The sequence below is a fragment of the Gobio gobio genome (genome assembly GCF_949357685.1).
Source record: "Gobio gobio genome assembly, chromosome: 23".
Classification (NCBI taxonomy): Eukaryota; Metazoa; Chordata; class Actinopteri; order Cypriniformes; family Gobionidae; genus Gobio; species Gobio gobio.
In genome coordinates this window covers 41,637,208-41,652,673 of record NC_137119.1, presented here as the reverse complement: position 1 = coordinate 41,652,673, position 15,466 = coordinate 41,637,208, and the positions used below count along the sequence as shown (strand labels likewise).

Here is a 15,466-nt window from a genome sequence, read left to right as displayed (position 1 = left end):
AACCAGGCATTATAAATGGCACTTGCCAACAAGGCACGATATCTGCACTTAGTGTAAATAGACAATCCGTAGATTTTTTGCAATTAATTATCACTTTATTTTTGCACTACTTAACTTTTTTGCTCAATACTTTATTTTTCTTTTGCACAATGTTATACTTTTGCAGACATGTGGCATTATTTTGATTCAATAGGAATAGAACAATCACATCACGTGACCGTCTGAAAATGGGTGTTGGCTTTAGTATAAATGCAGTTTCTGTTTTAGGAGTTGTCAGGTTTTCTGTGTCAGCTGAATGAGGATTGATTGAAAGAGATCATATTGTAAGTAGATCCACTTCACTAAATTATTAACTGAATTATGTTTTGTGACTGTCAAATGACTTTAGGATTAAAGACAATGAAAAAAACAATGAAGTATATAAGTTAATTAACAATTTGTATTGCTTGTTGTCATGTAAATGTTTCTACTACATAATGTGATTCCTCTAATGTGATTTATCAGTATGTTTACATGTCTATATTTAAATACATTTACTTAATGTCTGTTTTCTTTAATTAGCATCAGATTGCTGAGTAATCACCATTATGGCAGAATCTCAACTGTCATCAGAAGGGTAAGATTACATTATTATTAGGGATGTGTATCATTAAGGTTTTAATGCTATTACTCTTACCGATATAAAACATATATTTGTAAATGCACCAGTGTGTCTGCTTTTTTTGTGTTTTACATAATATAAGATAAGAACAAAGAACAAACAAATGGTCAAATAAGTGCAATAAATATACAATAAAACAAAGATACAAATGAAATACAGTGCTTTAATCTCAGGAAAGTCTACTAACATTACTGTTCATGTAATATGGCCTACAAAAGACATCTAATGAAGTAATCAGATGTAAAATAACAGTTTTAATCATTTTCACTGAATAAACAGATAGATTAAAGCTTATTAAAGCTAAAGTTATTCATTCAAGAGCTGAGATAAACTTTCTCTTTGCCTTTTGTTGTTTGTTTCACATTAATGCACAATTGTCAGCAGGTTTATTAGACTGCTGCCCCTTTAAGACCAAATGCAGATCTAATTATACACATCATATGTTCTCCCAAAACTTCTTCATTCTCTCATTTACACGCATTTACACGTGAATACTCTCCAATCCAGTCATTTTGACATATGCTATTTTTGTGTGTATTTGATGGTTTAGACGTGTACACAAAGCCTAAAGTATAATTTGCTTTTCTAGCTGCGGTCGTTTCGGAGCACGCACACATAAACCGCCTTGAAGTAGGAAACAGCGTCTCTTGCATGGATTATTGTACTTTAAAGGTCCCATGGCGTGGATTTTTTTTTTTATTTTATAATGTTTCCTTAGGTGTACTTATATTATTAGTATGGTTTTTTTACATCATAAAATGTCACAATTTAGAAATAAAAGGCATTTTTTCTAAACTGATATTAGCCGTCTGGCTTGAATGCTCTGTTTCAAGGGGCGTGTCTGCTGCGAGACTTCGGTGAAAACGCCCACTGTTGTGATTGGCTGACATCTTTGCATTTGAAATGAGTATTAGATTATGTGGCGGAGGGGGCGTGGTTTAGCGAGGTCTGCAAGGGCTGCCAGAAAGAGAGACGGACTGGGCACTCGTGGACCAGAAAGACGCAGAGTTGGAGGAAGATTGCTGAGAAAAGTACTGAGTTGTTGAGAGCGCTGTGAGAGCAAATTTATTTTGTTTGTATCTGAGAGTTCTGAATAAACACGAGTCCCAGCCACGTCTTCTTCCTCCTTATTCTACAAACATACTTTTACTAAGTTTTTTACTATTACAGCCATCGAGATTAACGAATCGTGAAAATTTTAATTATAGCATTATTTTTCGATCTTTTCCCATCACATGAACGGCTGCAGTGACGAGCATTGAGTACACAGGCAGTCTGTTGATTGCATGAATGCAGTGATCTCATCATTGCAACACGTTTTCTCTCACAAAATACTTTCACCACAACTAACAGCAAACACGACATGGACATGAATACAATAAGAGCTTCGTTGTCCAGCATAACAGCATCATTCATTATAACGCCAGTTTGGGCAAGTGTGCAGATACACAGATACACGCGACGTGTGATTGACAGATCTGAACATAAAGAGAGTGTTCTTTTATCGCTCTCTGTAGTTTAATCACTTAAATAATGAATTTGTTTCATGCCACTAACAGAAACAATGTGAAGTTGATCGTTTAGTCACTGGCTTGATTCACTGATGCATAAACAGTATCAGGGTTGCCAACTTTTAAGTTCAAGTTGGAGTGAGATTTTTTTTTGGTATGGGCGGGTGGTGATTGGCTCAAATATTAATTTTGATCTTGATTCAGTATCAATTCATATGTGTATAGCCTACTGTACACATGAGGAAAAATAAGTTTGCATTAGCACTATTTTAGCACTATTTTAAACGTTTCTTGGGTTAAATTATATGTGCTCGCATTCATTAATATTCACTTGTGTGTGCTAATATAAGTATCATTAAAAATATTAAGATGTAATAGATCGGCTCGTCTGAATTCTCATTTTCTCAAAGGTTTGTTTAGTTTAGTTTAGTTCTCTCGACCATCGTCACATTAAACAGGGACTCTCTCTCTCTCTCTCGCTCTCTCTTTCTCTCTCTCTTTCTCTCTCTCTCTCTCTCTCTCTCTCTCTCTCTCTCCTGGATTGCGAATAGCAAAAATGTAACACATGGATTATTGTTATTGCATATAGAAACGAATAGAAAAAATAGAATTTGCAAGAACATTTAATATATAGCAATAATAGTAAGTAAGTGCATTTTCTTAATTTCTCCAGTACCAACAGCAGAACCAACAGCGTCAGAGCTTATCGATACTGCGGTGATGGTCTTTCATAATTTAGCACTGTTCATTATGATACCGCGGGTTTTGGTACCCATCCCTAATTATTATTTTGGCTTGACAAAGCCAACATACCGATCTACTATTTAAGCATGTTCTTGTTCTGAGACTAAATTTAAAACAGTATCTCTTCCTAGAGCATTCATGCTACAACCAACAAACACGGGTCAGACCTTGATCTGCCTCTGTATGCTATACCTTTTCTAACTTTCTAATGAGTTGCTAGTATGTTATAACACATTGTTAACATGAATTAATATGTTGTTACCATAATTTAGTATATTGCTAGCATGATTTAACATGTTGTTAGCTTGTTTTAACACATCTTTAGCATGTACTAAGCTAGTTGATAGGCTTTACTATCATAGTGCTAAAACATGCTAGCAATGTTGTAAAATATATTAGCAACATTTTAGATTTTTTGCTAACAATATGAAAAAATTCATACTAGCATCATAGTGAAACATGTTAACATGCTAATCTAATTAAGGCTAGCAAAGGGGTTAAAACATGCTAGTAACATGCTAATTCATGCAAACAATGTGTTAAAACATACTAGTAACATGCTAATTAATGTTGGCAATGTGCTAAATCATGCTAGTAACATGCTAATTTGTGTTACCAACATGTTAATTAATGCTAACAATGTGTTAAAAAAATTAGCAACATGTAAATTTGTGTTAGCAATGTGTTAAAACCTGCTACTTCATGCTAGCAATAAAATGCTAATTCATGCTAGCAATGTGATAAATCATGCTAGAACCTTGGACATTCTTGCTAGCAACATGCTAAAAAGCAATTCATGGTGACGACTTTGTGAACAAAAGTTATCTACACAAATACACTATATAGACATGTAACAACATGGTAAATGGACTGCATTTATATAGCGCTTTTAACAGACCAATGGCCATTCAAAGCACTTTACACATTGCCTCACATTCACGCATTCACACACCAACGGCGGTGAATGAATTAACATGAATTAATCAACTGAAATGGGAATTACACTGCTTTTATTCTGGCTTTTCGTTACATGCATTTTCAGTGTGAGTTGTGAGTTGGTTCATTTTAAAGACTGTAACAGGCTTTACATGAATGTACCACATTAACTGTACTGTTATTTCTTGAGCAATTAAAAATAAACATACATTTATCTGAACAAGCCATATAAAATAACATTTTGTTTTGATTACAGAGAGAAACATATGACCGGGTTACATCAAGAATTACATGAAATCATCAAGAAAAGCAACTCAATTGAAGATGGAAATCCTGCTCGATATCGTCTGAAAACAACTACAGATAATTTGAATCAATCTGAACCATATAGAAAAATGAACTTTGGAGAGAGAGACAAAAACAAACCCCATAAAACCATTCTGATGGTGGGAGAAACAGGAACAGGAAAAACAGCCCTGATCAATGTGATGATCAACTACATGTTAGATGTAAAGAGAGAAGACAAGGTTTGGTTTGAGATCACAGATGAGCAGAGTGACCGAACATCAGCTCAGAGTCAGACCTCCAGCATCACTGTTTATGGCCTTTATCTTCGAGAGACTCAAATTGATCTAACAATCATCGACACACCAGGATATGGAGACACTCGTGGTATTGACATGGATGAAGAGATTGCTGTGAGTTTGCTTAGTTTAAGTCAATCTGCAGAAGGGATTCATAAAATACACGCAGTGTGTCTGGTGATGAATTCAACACAGACTCGACTCTCTGACAGACAAATATACATATTTGATGCTGTTCAGTCTTTATTTGGGAGAGATATTGCTGAAAACATTGTGTTGCTCTTCACACACTCATCTGGAGCTCCTCCTAGAAATGTCCTGACGGCTGTTGAAGAGGCTAAAGTCAAGTGTGCAGTGGATGACAAGAATCAGCCAGTGTATTTCCTGTTTAACAACTGCCAGTCGGACGCCGCTGATGAAGAATATGAAATGATGCGGGAACATGCATGGAATCTCAGCTTTAGAGGAATGGCACAATTGTTAATTTTTCTTGACACAATAAAACCAAAATCCCTGAAGTTGACTCAAGATGTGTTGCAGAAACGGGAGCAGTTGAAGGCAAATATCAATAATCTACAGTCACGAGTTCAAGAGATGGAGCTAAAGCAGAATGAGCTGAAACAAACTCAAGCTGCTCTGGAGAAGAACAAGGAACATGTCAAGAACAATAAGAACTTTGAGTATGAAGTTGAAGTGCCCTATAAAGAGAAGGTTGATATTGATCCTGCTCTAGCCAGTAAGGCGATGTGCTGCAGCGTCTGTGAGGAGAACTGTCATTATCCAGGATGCTGGTGGGCCACCAAGCTCAAATGGTGCAGCGTGATGAAGCATGATCACTGCAGAGTGTGCACTAAGAAATGCCACTTCAGCAAACACGTCAAAGAAGCAAAAATATATGCTTTAAAGACAAAGAAGGAGAAGAGGACATATGAAGATTTAAAGAAAGATTATGTTGGGCGGATTGTAGACAGTGCGTCTTTGGTCAAGAAGCTGGATGAAGAACTGAAAGAACTAGAGAAAGAGAAAACAAGCCTACTGATGGAAGCTTTTCACTGTGTGGAACAACTGGAGATGATCGCACTCAACACCGTTTCTCTGTTCACACTTCAGCACATTGATGATCTGATTGAGAAGCTGAACGAAATAAATGAACCTGAAAATGCCAAAACACTGGAAAACATCAAGAAGAGAGCAGGAGAAGGAAAAAAAACAAGCACTGGCATACATAAAAAAGAATGATAAAAAAATAAACATGAACAACGCCTCAGCAAAACTGTGAAAAAATATCCTAACAGTTTTTCTGCTTCTTTTCAAAAGCCATTTTATCATTGATTCTAACTGGATTGATCTATTATCAATTTTCTATCATCGTACTTGGTTGTAATTTGGTTTGGATATACAATCTGCTAAATTAACTTATGTAAAACACTATAGTGATTACTGTAATTATTTTATTGGGGAAAAAAAAATACTAGAACTGATTGTAATTGTATTGCTAAGCAAGTTATCAATAACCTTTATTGGAATGTAAATGTACATTTGTGACCGGTGTTGCCAGATTGGGTCGACGATTTCCAGCCCAAAAGCTCACCAAAACCCACCCACTCCAATAATAAAACGCCCAAAACTTGAACTGCCAAAATAATGTGATATTATTTTATTGCCATACCAATCAAGGTTGATAAGTACTCTGTTGATATGCAGTGGATTAACAGTAATACCTAATACTATCTAGGTATATGACCATGGTATGAGTAAGAGAGGATTCAGGATGTTTTGGTGATGTTCATTTGAACATTAAAGTTTGAGCACAAGTGCATTGTGAATTAAAACCAAGTCTCATCTTTAAGACTTGAATAACACAAGTACAATTTTATCTCCTTAAAACATAATGTTGATGATAAAAATCAATTTCCCATGCAGGAAAACGGATCAAATTTGACTAACGTTATATGTCCAGGTGGAAACTGTCAAAGCGGCAATCCCTCAGAAAAACACATGCATCATTTTCAATTTCAACAGTAAGAATAAGCCAATTTAAGTGCAAAAAGTGCCCAATATAAGAGATCGGAAAAAAACAATGTGATTAGCAGGCATTTCACACACGTTAATGCACACAAAATGTGTCATTCATTGATACTGTACAACAGTGGTCGCCAACCCGTCGATCGCGATCGACTGGTCGATCTTTATCAATGTCCTGGTAGCTCCCGATAAATAACCGAAAAATAATTAACAACATGTAACAAGTAGAATTAGGTACTGCTCCTTTAAGGCAGAACGCATGCACTCACTCACTCGCTGATGAGTGGGCAGTTCGTGGATGGAGCGCGAGCTATGAACATCGCATGTATGCGTGTATTTCTGTTGCTCTTTGCACTGTTTATTTTCTGTTCAGTTACACTGTTGTTAGTGGAGTGTTTTGCAAACTGCCCCATGTGTGCGTGGGATCGACGATGCTGATAATAAACCCCTGTGAAATATCCGATACGTGAGTTTTGCTTACACTTGGCTACAACCATTCAGGCCAGCTATCCGGCCTCTCTGTGTACGAGCGTTACAAACACATTATCAAGGCACAAAATAGCTACATATGCTCCCAAAATGTATTCTCTGCAACCTCAAAATTCGCACAGCACAAATCGACCGATGTTATAGTTAGATATGACCGCTGGACGCAAGGACGCATCGCCGCAGACGATCAGCTGAATATCTCTTCAGCAAACTGACGCAAATTAAAGTAAAAGTTGCAGACGCTCAATACACAATCATCATCATCATTAAAGGTAAAGAAACTAATTGATCAGTTCTTATGCCACTCTCTCTCTCATTTCGCGGTCCTTGAATTAACTGTTGATCAATAAAATGTTGGTGATGTGAACTCATATACATGATGATGTGAACAGGCATATAGCGTGGGAATTGAAGATTGGATTTATATCCGTTTTGTGAAGACACATTTATGTGGCCAAGTGTAAATGGAATGGTTATAAATCAGATAAATATCTGATCTGTAAAAACACATGAAGTGGACCAGCCTAATAGACCCAGCAAGATCACTCTTTGGGAAGCTTGAACTATAGGAAGAAAAATATAGATATTGAATTGGGGAGGGGGGGGTTACATGAATGTATCCCTGAACAAAACTGACTGTCTTCAGAATAGTTTCTATGGCATTTTACAGCGGTACCCAAATAAACGCTTGTTTTCCATAAGCACCTCCTACTGTCAGAGAGTGAATTAGCATTTTTATTCAGTCCATCTGTTTTTGTTTTGTGCAGGTGTGTCTTATGTTACAATTTCACAAAGCTAAAGTCAGAGCATTCTGTATTTACTCTAAGTCTTGAAATTATGCAATAATTTAAATAAAAAACAACTGCTCATGCTACATATGTTTATCTTTGTTTGGATCGTAATTAAAATGCAGTGGTTGCCTCACATTTCAAATGGCAATTTTTTTTAAGGTCAGTTTGGCCTGTTATAGAGCAAATAAACAAACAAATAAATTTGCTTAAATAAAGAAAAAAAAAAAACGACAGATGGTCTCGGAAATTAAAAAAACCTCTGAATCGGCCATGAAAAATCTATAGGTAGATCTTGCCTTTCATCAAGGCTGAGGTCAGGGATCTTTGGCTTGAAAAGGTTGGTGACCACTGCTGTACAATAATCCAAAAATTTTACACAAATATTACAAAAATTGTACACAAAAATGTTACACAAGCCAAAATGTGTCATTCATTGATACTGTACAATAATCCAAAAATCCGCCAAAAAAACATAACAACAATGCGCTTAGCTTTGTTTTGCGCTTTGCTTTGACAAAAACCTCTTTCAGCAGCTGTTGGGGTTGCCTGTTGAAGATGTCCTGAGTGTGTATATGATGATGGACAGGAGTTATGGTTATATTTATAAAGAGTCTTCGAGTCACAGGTGTAATCTACGTTTTGAGAATTGAGTCACTCTCCCACTCTTTACTGTAGCTACAACTTACTGTATATTTATGCCACTTTAGCTTAGCGTTCACTTGAATATACAGCTCAGAGTTATCACGCTAAAAACCTGGCTGTCACTCATGAATGAACATGCTGATTGGCTGAAAACACTGTGGCCCTGTCCCAAATGGTACACTTCATGTGCACTTTCGGTCTTGTGTACTTACAATGGCCGCTGCGAGCGCGTGTCCGTAAAGTCCACGAGACCGCAGGGTGTCCTATTTGCCATCTCAGAAGGGTGCTCGCGAGAGTCTTTTCAAGACCTTTTTCTGTTTTTAAACTTTATGTAAACTTCCTCTAAATGTAACCGCATTAATGTAAAACATTATGCCAAACAAAGCCAAAACAATGGTGTCCACTGTCCAGTGAGACAACCTCTGTTTCGAGAGAGCTCTTCCCTTCTGCTCTCCACCATAACAGACAAAGAGCTGGTCTGAGGTCAACACTGCGTCCTGTCTATGTAAGCGCGGAGAGCGCTTACTGGACAGAGCAATGCCAAAACATTTGTACACCTCTCCTTTAAAACTTGAGAAATGTAATGTAATAACATTAAGCAGTATAAACATAGACCTTGTAACAGTCTTAAAACTTGGATATCCTTAGACAAAATTACCAGGATGTATGAATGTCACATTATTTTGAACCATTACAAATGCAAAGTCAACCTTTCTTACTAGTAAGACTTTTCTACAACTCTCTTTTAAGACTTGTAAAATATAGTTAACAGTTAAAACTTGGCTATCCTTTGACAATGACCTATGCATATAAATCCCATTGTATACATGCATGTGTGGTGAAGTGAGTGACTCATTGCCACGTCACCCTCATTACATATATGGCCAATAGGGTTCTGTCCCTTGGGGTATATAGAGTCTGTGGATGCTCCCTGGGATACGTCATTGAAAGCCCGCCCCTTTGTCATTCATTCCAAGAGATCGCGGAGTGTGACACTCGGCCATCGAGGCTGTGCGCGTTCTCGTGGTGACACCTTCATTGTGTGTGGCACGCCTTTGGGCTTCCGTTGGTGTGACGTCTCCTCACTTTCTGCGTCGGAGTATCAGCTGTTTATTGACTCACTAACAGCATATGAATTCTATGTGCCTGTGATTGTGTGTGTGCGCGCCGAAGTTGAATCAGGGAGTTCTCTTTTGCTCATGTTAAAGCAAGGCTGAGCAGCTACTTTAACGAACTTGCTGTCAGCAACCCATGCTTTTGTGAGCCACGTCTGCTGCTTTGTGGAAGCCGAATTGTACTGCTGGACTTCACTTTATCTATTGCTCAGGCAATTGATTCGTTCTTTCGGGCTCAAGTGGGTCAGAAGGAGTACTTTATTTGGTCTCATAAATTGTGTTTTGTTTATTTCTTATGAATGTGACTGAGTTGTATATTTTGCTTTATTAATTAAATTTTCTTTTTTTGTGTGTTTGGTTTTTCTTTTCCTTCAGGGGGAACAAAGCAGCAGACGTGTGCTCAGACGATTGCAGTTTTTGGCTTGACCCACCATTTGTTGTGGGTGCTGAGTTCTGCTAAATTAAGTAGGTACGTGCTATTAGAATGGAGGGAGAATTACAAGAACTAAAAGAGCTTGTAGCTCAGCTTAGAGCTGACAATGAGAGATTGCGACAAGAGAGGGCCTCTGAATTGCAGGGTGTCAATGTTGCGGGACCTAGCACCTCTGCCACAGTTACTGCCCCTATACTTCCAGCGGCGACTGGTAACATTCCAGTTACTGATAGGCTGGTATTTGTACCTAGAGATAGAAGGTGTCCAAAATTTAGTGGGAGGGCTGGGGTAAATATTGATGAATGGGTTGAGGAAGCTAAAGCTTGTATGAGAGCCCGTCATTTATCCCCTGCGGATCAGGCCTTCTTTCTCTTTGACAATTTGGAGGGGGAGGCGCGAGAAGAGATCCGATATCGGTCAGAGATAGAGCGAGGGGACCCTGAGAGAATCATTAAGGCACTGCGTGAATTGTATGGATGTTCATTGTCGTATGTAGCCTTGCAGGAAGCTTTCTTCTCCCGGAGACAACAGGAGGGGGAAACACTCTTGGAGTTTTCCCTCGCCTTGATGAGTCTCCTGGAGAGAGTTAAGCAACAGTCGCCAAATGTAATGGCAAATGCTGAAACGTTGTTACGTGATCAGTTCGTTGAATATGTTAATAACAATATGTTGAGACGTGAGCTTAAACAGCTGGTGCGCCGACAACCCAATTCTACTTTATTAGAGGTGAGGAGTGAAGCCCTCCGATGGGAGCAGGAAGGGATGCCGGGGGGTGTGAGGGCCCGAAGTTTATCCGTTCCAGTGGCACATGGGATTCAGTATGGCGTTCACGGAGATTCATGGGTGGGTGCTCGTAGTTCACCTCAGACGTCCGAGTTGGGTGAGTTAAGGGAAATGCTGAAAACACAGCAAGAGCAGTTAAATCGCCTCACTCAAAGTTTCGCTCGACTGTCAGGCCCAGAGATGCGTAATCGAGTCCCTCGTAGTGGACCTATAATCTGTAGAAGGTGCCAAAAACCGGGCCATTTTGCCCGAGAGTGTAATGAGGAGCGGGTTCTTCAACACGCTCCTCGTTCCACCGTACCTGTTGCTAGAGATAGGCAGTTATCTACTTCCGTGCAGTCGGAAAACTAGTGCCCATCGAGCTGCGGAGTCACAGCTCGATTGGGGACATTACCGGCTCAGTTTTACCGACGGGTTCTGTTGAGGCACCTAGTTTAATGTCGTCGTGTCCTCATCTCGTCGCTTCCATAGGTGGAGTATCGGTACCGTGCTTGGTTGACACCGGCTCAATGGTCTCCACCATTACGGAAAGCTGTTTTCAGCGACAATTTGCAATATGGGGACAGGAGCGACTTAAGTCATGTCAGTGGTTACAGCTCCGCGCCGCTAACGGTTTTGCCATTCCTTATATTGGTTACATAGAGCTGGATATTGAGCTCTGTGGCCAAGTCATTTCCAATTGTGGGGTTCTTGTTGTTAAGGATCCTCCTGGTGGCTTGTGTGATCGGATTCCAGGGGTCCTTGGGATGAATGTTTTAAAACGATGCTACCAGGATCTCTTTAGTCAACATGGCCCCGCTCTTTTTAACTTGCCTGATGTGTCTAAAGCTCCGCAGTTCGTATCTCAAGCATTACAATATTGTAGCGTTAATGTATCTGGCACCAACCATATAGGTAGAGTCCGTGTACGGGGTCGTAGGCCTTGCCGTATCCCAGGGGGCATGCTTAAATTTGTTCCAGCGACTTGCTCTGATGAATTTTCTGCTGGAACCGTACTCTTTGAGCCTCCTGAATCCGGTTTGCCCGCTGGGTTATTGGCTTCTCCTGCAGTAGTTCGGGTGAGCCAAGGGACAGCTTATATACCTGTTGTTAATGTCGGTGTGACTGATGTAGTGCTCTATCCACGGTCAACTATGGGCACGTTGAGTAGTGTTTATGTGATCAGTTTACCCACAGGTGTTACAGAGGTCCAGCCAGTTGTGGCTCTTGTGGGGTCGCAATGCGCAGAAGTAGCACCTACCGTGCAGGAGCAGGTGGAGGCCATGGACTTGTCGATTTTATCAGAGGTAGAGCAGAGTCAGGTGAAGCCTTTACTCCGTAGATTTCAGGCAGTGTTCTCTACTCAGGAGACGGATTTAGGTTGTACAAATTTAATTTCGCATGATATCCCCTTGGTGGATGAGACTCCAATTCGGCAGCGTTTCCGGCGCATACCCCCATCGGAGTACGAGGTGGTAAAGGCCCACATAAATCAGTTGCTTGAGGCAGATATAATTCGAGAGAGCTGTAGTCCATATGCCTCACCAATCGTACTGGTTAAAAAGAAAGATGGTGGACTGCGCATGTGTGTTGACTACCGTCAACTTAACGCCAGGACTAGGAAAGATGCGTTCCCTTTGCCCCGAATAGACGAGTCCCTTGATTCTCTGAGCGGTGCAAAATGTTTTTCGACCCTCGATTTGGCCAGTGGGTATAATCAGGTTCCAGTCACAGAGAAAGATCGGTTTAAGACAGCTTTTTGCACACCCTTTGGACTCTTTGAGTGGAACCGTATGCCATTTGGCTTGTGTAATGCCCCTGGCACCTTTCAGAGGTTAATGGAGCGTCTGTTCGGGGACCAACAGTGTCAATCCTTGCTCTTATACTTGGATGATGTGGTAGTATTTTCCACCTCGGTAGCACAACATCTGGAGCGTTTGGAGGTGGTTTTGAGTAGGTTAGAACGTGAAGGACTTAAGGTCAAGCTAGGTAAGTGTGCGTTTTTCCAAAGGGAGGTGAGGTATTTGGGCCACGTTATATCAGCTGAAGGGGTGTCAACAGACCCTGCGAAGATTGATGCGGTAACTGACTGGCGAATGCCATCTAATGTGGCCGAGTTGCGCTCGTTTCTGGGTTTCGCCAGTTACTATCGGCGTTTTGTGGAGGGGTTTGCCAAATTGGCAGCCCCCCTACATAAGCTGGTTGCAGTGTGTACTGGTTTGGGACCCAGAAAGCGAGGGGATCAGGGGTTTGCTGGTGCTTGGACTGAACAGTGTCAGGTAAGCTTTGAAGGGTTAAAGAACAGGTTGTCTACTTCCCCCGTGCTGGCATATGCAGACTTCTCCCGGCCCTTTATTTTGGAGGTGGATGCAAGCCATAGTGGGCTTGGTGCCGTCCTCTCTCAGGAGCAGGAGGGTAAGGTACGCCCTATTGCTTATGCCAGCCGCGGCCTGAGGCCCGCTGAGCGCAACATGACTAACTATAGTTCCATGAAGTTGGAATTTGTGGCGCTCAAGTGGGCAATGACCGAGAAGTTTAGGGAGTACCTATTGGGTCAGAAGTGTATTGTCTATACTGACAACAATCCCCTTAGCCACCTGACATCTGCTAAACTGGGAGCTACCGAACAACGGTGGGCGGCCCAGTTGGCCGCCTTTGACTTTGAGGTTCGGTATCGTTCTGGCAGGAGTAACCGAAATGCTGACGCCCTTTCTAGACAGAATTTGGGTTGTCAGGAGATTCGGGAGAGTTTCTTACCAGGGACCATAATTCCAGCTGTGGTAAGGCAGGTGGCAGGGGCCGAACCGGTAGTACAGGTGAATCAAGCAGTAATTACAGCATTGCCCAGTTTTTCGTTTGAACATTTGAGTTTGTTACAAGAGGCGGATCCAGATATTCAGAGGGTTTTGGCATTTTGGGAACAGGGTTCTTTTCCCAGCGCTGCAGTGCGCCGGCAGCTTCCGAAGCCTGTTTTGACATTGCTTCAGCAGTGGGACCGTCTTTTACAAAAGGATGGGGTCCTTTATCGACGTGTGTCACGCCCTGATGGGGGTGAGGAGGTGCTACAGTTGATTCTGCCAGCAGCTTTAAAGCATGAGGTATTGACTGAGTTACATCAACATCATGGACACCAGGGTGTTGAACGCACTACTGAATTAGTGCGTCAGCGGTGTTATTGGCCGGGGATGTCGGCAGAAGTGGCACAGTGGTGTCGGGAGTGTGAAAGATGCCAGCTGGCTAAAGACGTCCAGCCAACTGCTCAGGGTTTCATGGGTCATGTTTTAGCTTCTAGGCCAAATGAAATCCTAGCTATCGATTTTACCCTGCTTGAGCCCTCCAGTTCTGGACAAGAGAATGTGCTGGTGTTAACAGACGTGTTCAGTAAATTTACTCTGGCGGTCCCCACTAGAGATCAGCGGGCAGAGACTGTGGTACAGGCTTTAGTGACCGAGTGGTTTTTCAGGTTCGGGGTTCCAGGTCGTATTCACTCCGACCAGGGCCGGAATTTCGAGTCTGCCCTTATGAAGCAACTCTGTAGGTTCTATGGGATCGAAAAATCTCGAACTACCCCTTATCATCCGGCAGGCAACGGCCAGTGTGAACGGTTCAATCGAACCCTTCATAACCTTCTTCGCACTCTACCGACCTCCCGTAAACGGGACTGGGCATCTTGCCTCCCGCAGATCCTGTTCTGTTACAACACCACCCCTCACCAGAGTACAGGTGCGTCTCCATATCTTCTGATGTTTGGTCAGGAGCCCAGACTCCCGGTGGATTTCCTGTTGGGTGGGGTCCAGGAATCTGGAGGGGGTGGGGTTCATGAGTGGATGATAGAGCATCAGGCTAGAATGCACGTGGCGTTTGAAGGGGCACGAGGGCGTTTGAAGGCTGCTGCTGAGCGACGTAAAAGACTGCATGATCAACACGCTCGTGATGCACCACTGAGGGAGGGTCAGCTGATTTATCTCCGGGATCACAGCGTGAGAGGCCGTCATAAAATTCAGGACCTGTGGAGCTCGGTGGTGTATCAGATCGTGAGAGCTCCTATGGATGGAGGGTCTGTATATGCTGTGGCACCTACGGATGATCTGAGTAAGATCCGACACGTTCATCGTTCATCGATGAGGACTCGTATACAACGAGAATCCCCAAGAGTTGTACCTTCTAATAGCCCTTTAGTAGGGACGCCGTCGTCATTGGGGGAAGTAGAGGAAGTAGACCTCTGGGTGGCCGTTTCTGATAATTGGGAGGCAGGGTCAGGCCAAACCGTAGCATTGAAACCAGCAGTCGTATCTAGGTGCCAGCCACCGGCATCATCATCGCCGGAAATGGTGGGGCCTCCACCAATAGTGTCTGCACCCTCGGTAGCTGGTGAGTTGGCACCTGATGCTGATTCGAGCCGGGCAGGGGTGTTTATTCCCCGGCCGGTTCAAAGCGAGGGAGATGGTGTTGGAGCAGTACGACGAACGAGACGAGCTACTGCAGGTCAACACCCTAATCTCTATCATCTTCCTCGATCAGTAGAGAGAATGAGAGATGTCCCGTGTGTTCCAGGGTCTATATCCAGCATAACTTCTAGGTTGTTTAGGCCTTGGGACTAATACGTGGTGATTTGTAATCTATCGTCGGGGCGACGACACAAAAGGGTGGGTAAAATGTGGTGAAGTGAGTGACTCATTGCCACGTCACCCTCATTACATATATGGCCAATAGGGTTCTGTCCCTTGGGGTATATAGAGTCTGTGGATGCTCCCTGGGATACGTCATTGAAAG

The 15,466-nt window shown here is 42.0% G+C and overlaps 1 protein-coding gene across 1 annotated transcript; it reads left to right on the top strand.

Annotated features, from left to right (window-relative positions):
- The first annotated feature begins 236 nt into the window (after nucleotides 1-236).
- On the top strand, nucleotides 237-7,949 carry LOC307120094 (uncharacterized protein). The gene is made up of 3 exons (XM_079806959.1): nucleotides 237-323; nucleotides 562-616; nucleotides 4,109-7,949. Exons 2-3 carry the CDS (start codon nucleotides 588-590, stop codon nucleotides 5,673-5,675), a joined length of 1,596 nt encoding a protein of 531 aa, XP_079663085.1. The 5' UTR covers nucleotides 237-323; nucleotides 562-587; the 3' UTR covers nucleotides 5,676-7,949.
- The last annotated feature ends 7,517 nt before the right edge of the window (nucleotides 7,950-15,466 follow it).

Bases quoted from the DNA above. Each gene is read 5' to 3' on its own strand.
- LOC307120094 (XM_079806959.1), top strand. From the start codon at position 588: ATGGCAGAATCTCAACTGTCATCAGAAGG. The intron at 617-4,108 runs GTAAGATTACAT...TTTTGATTACAG, and splicing joins TCTCAACTGTCATCAGAAGG to AGAGAAACATATGACCGGGT.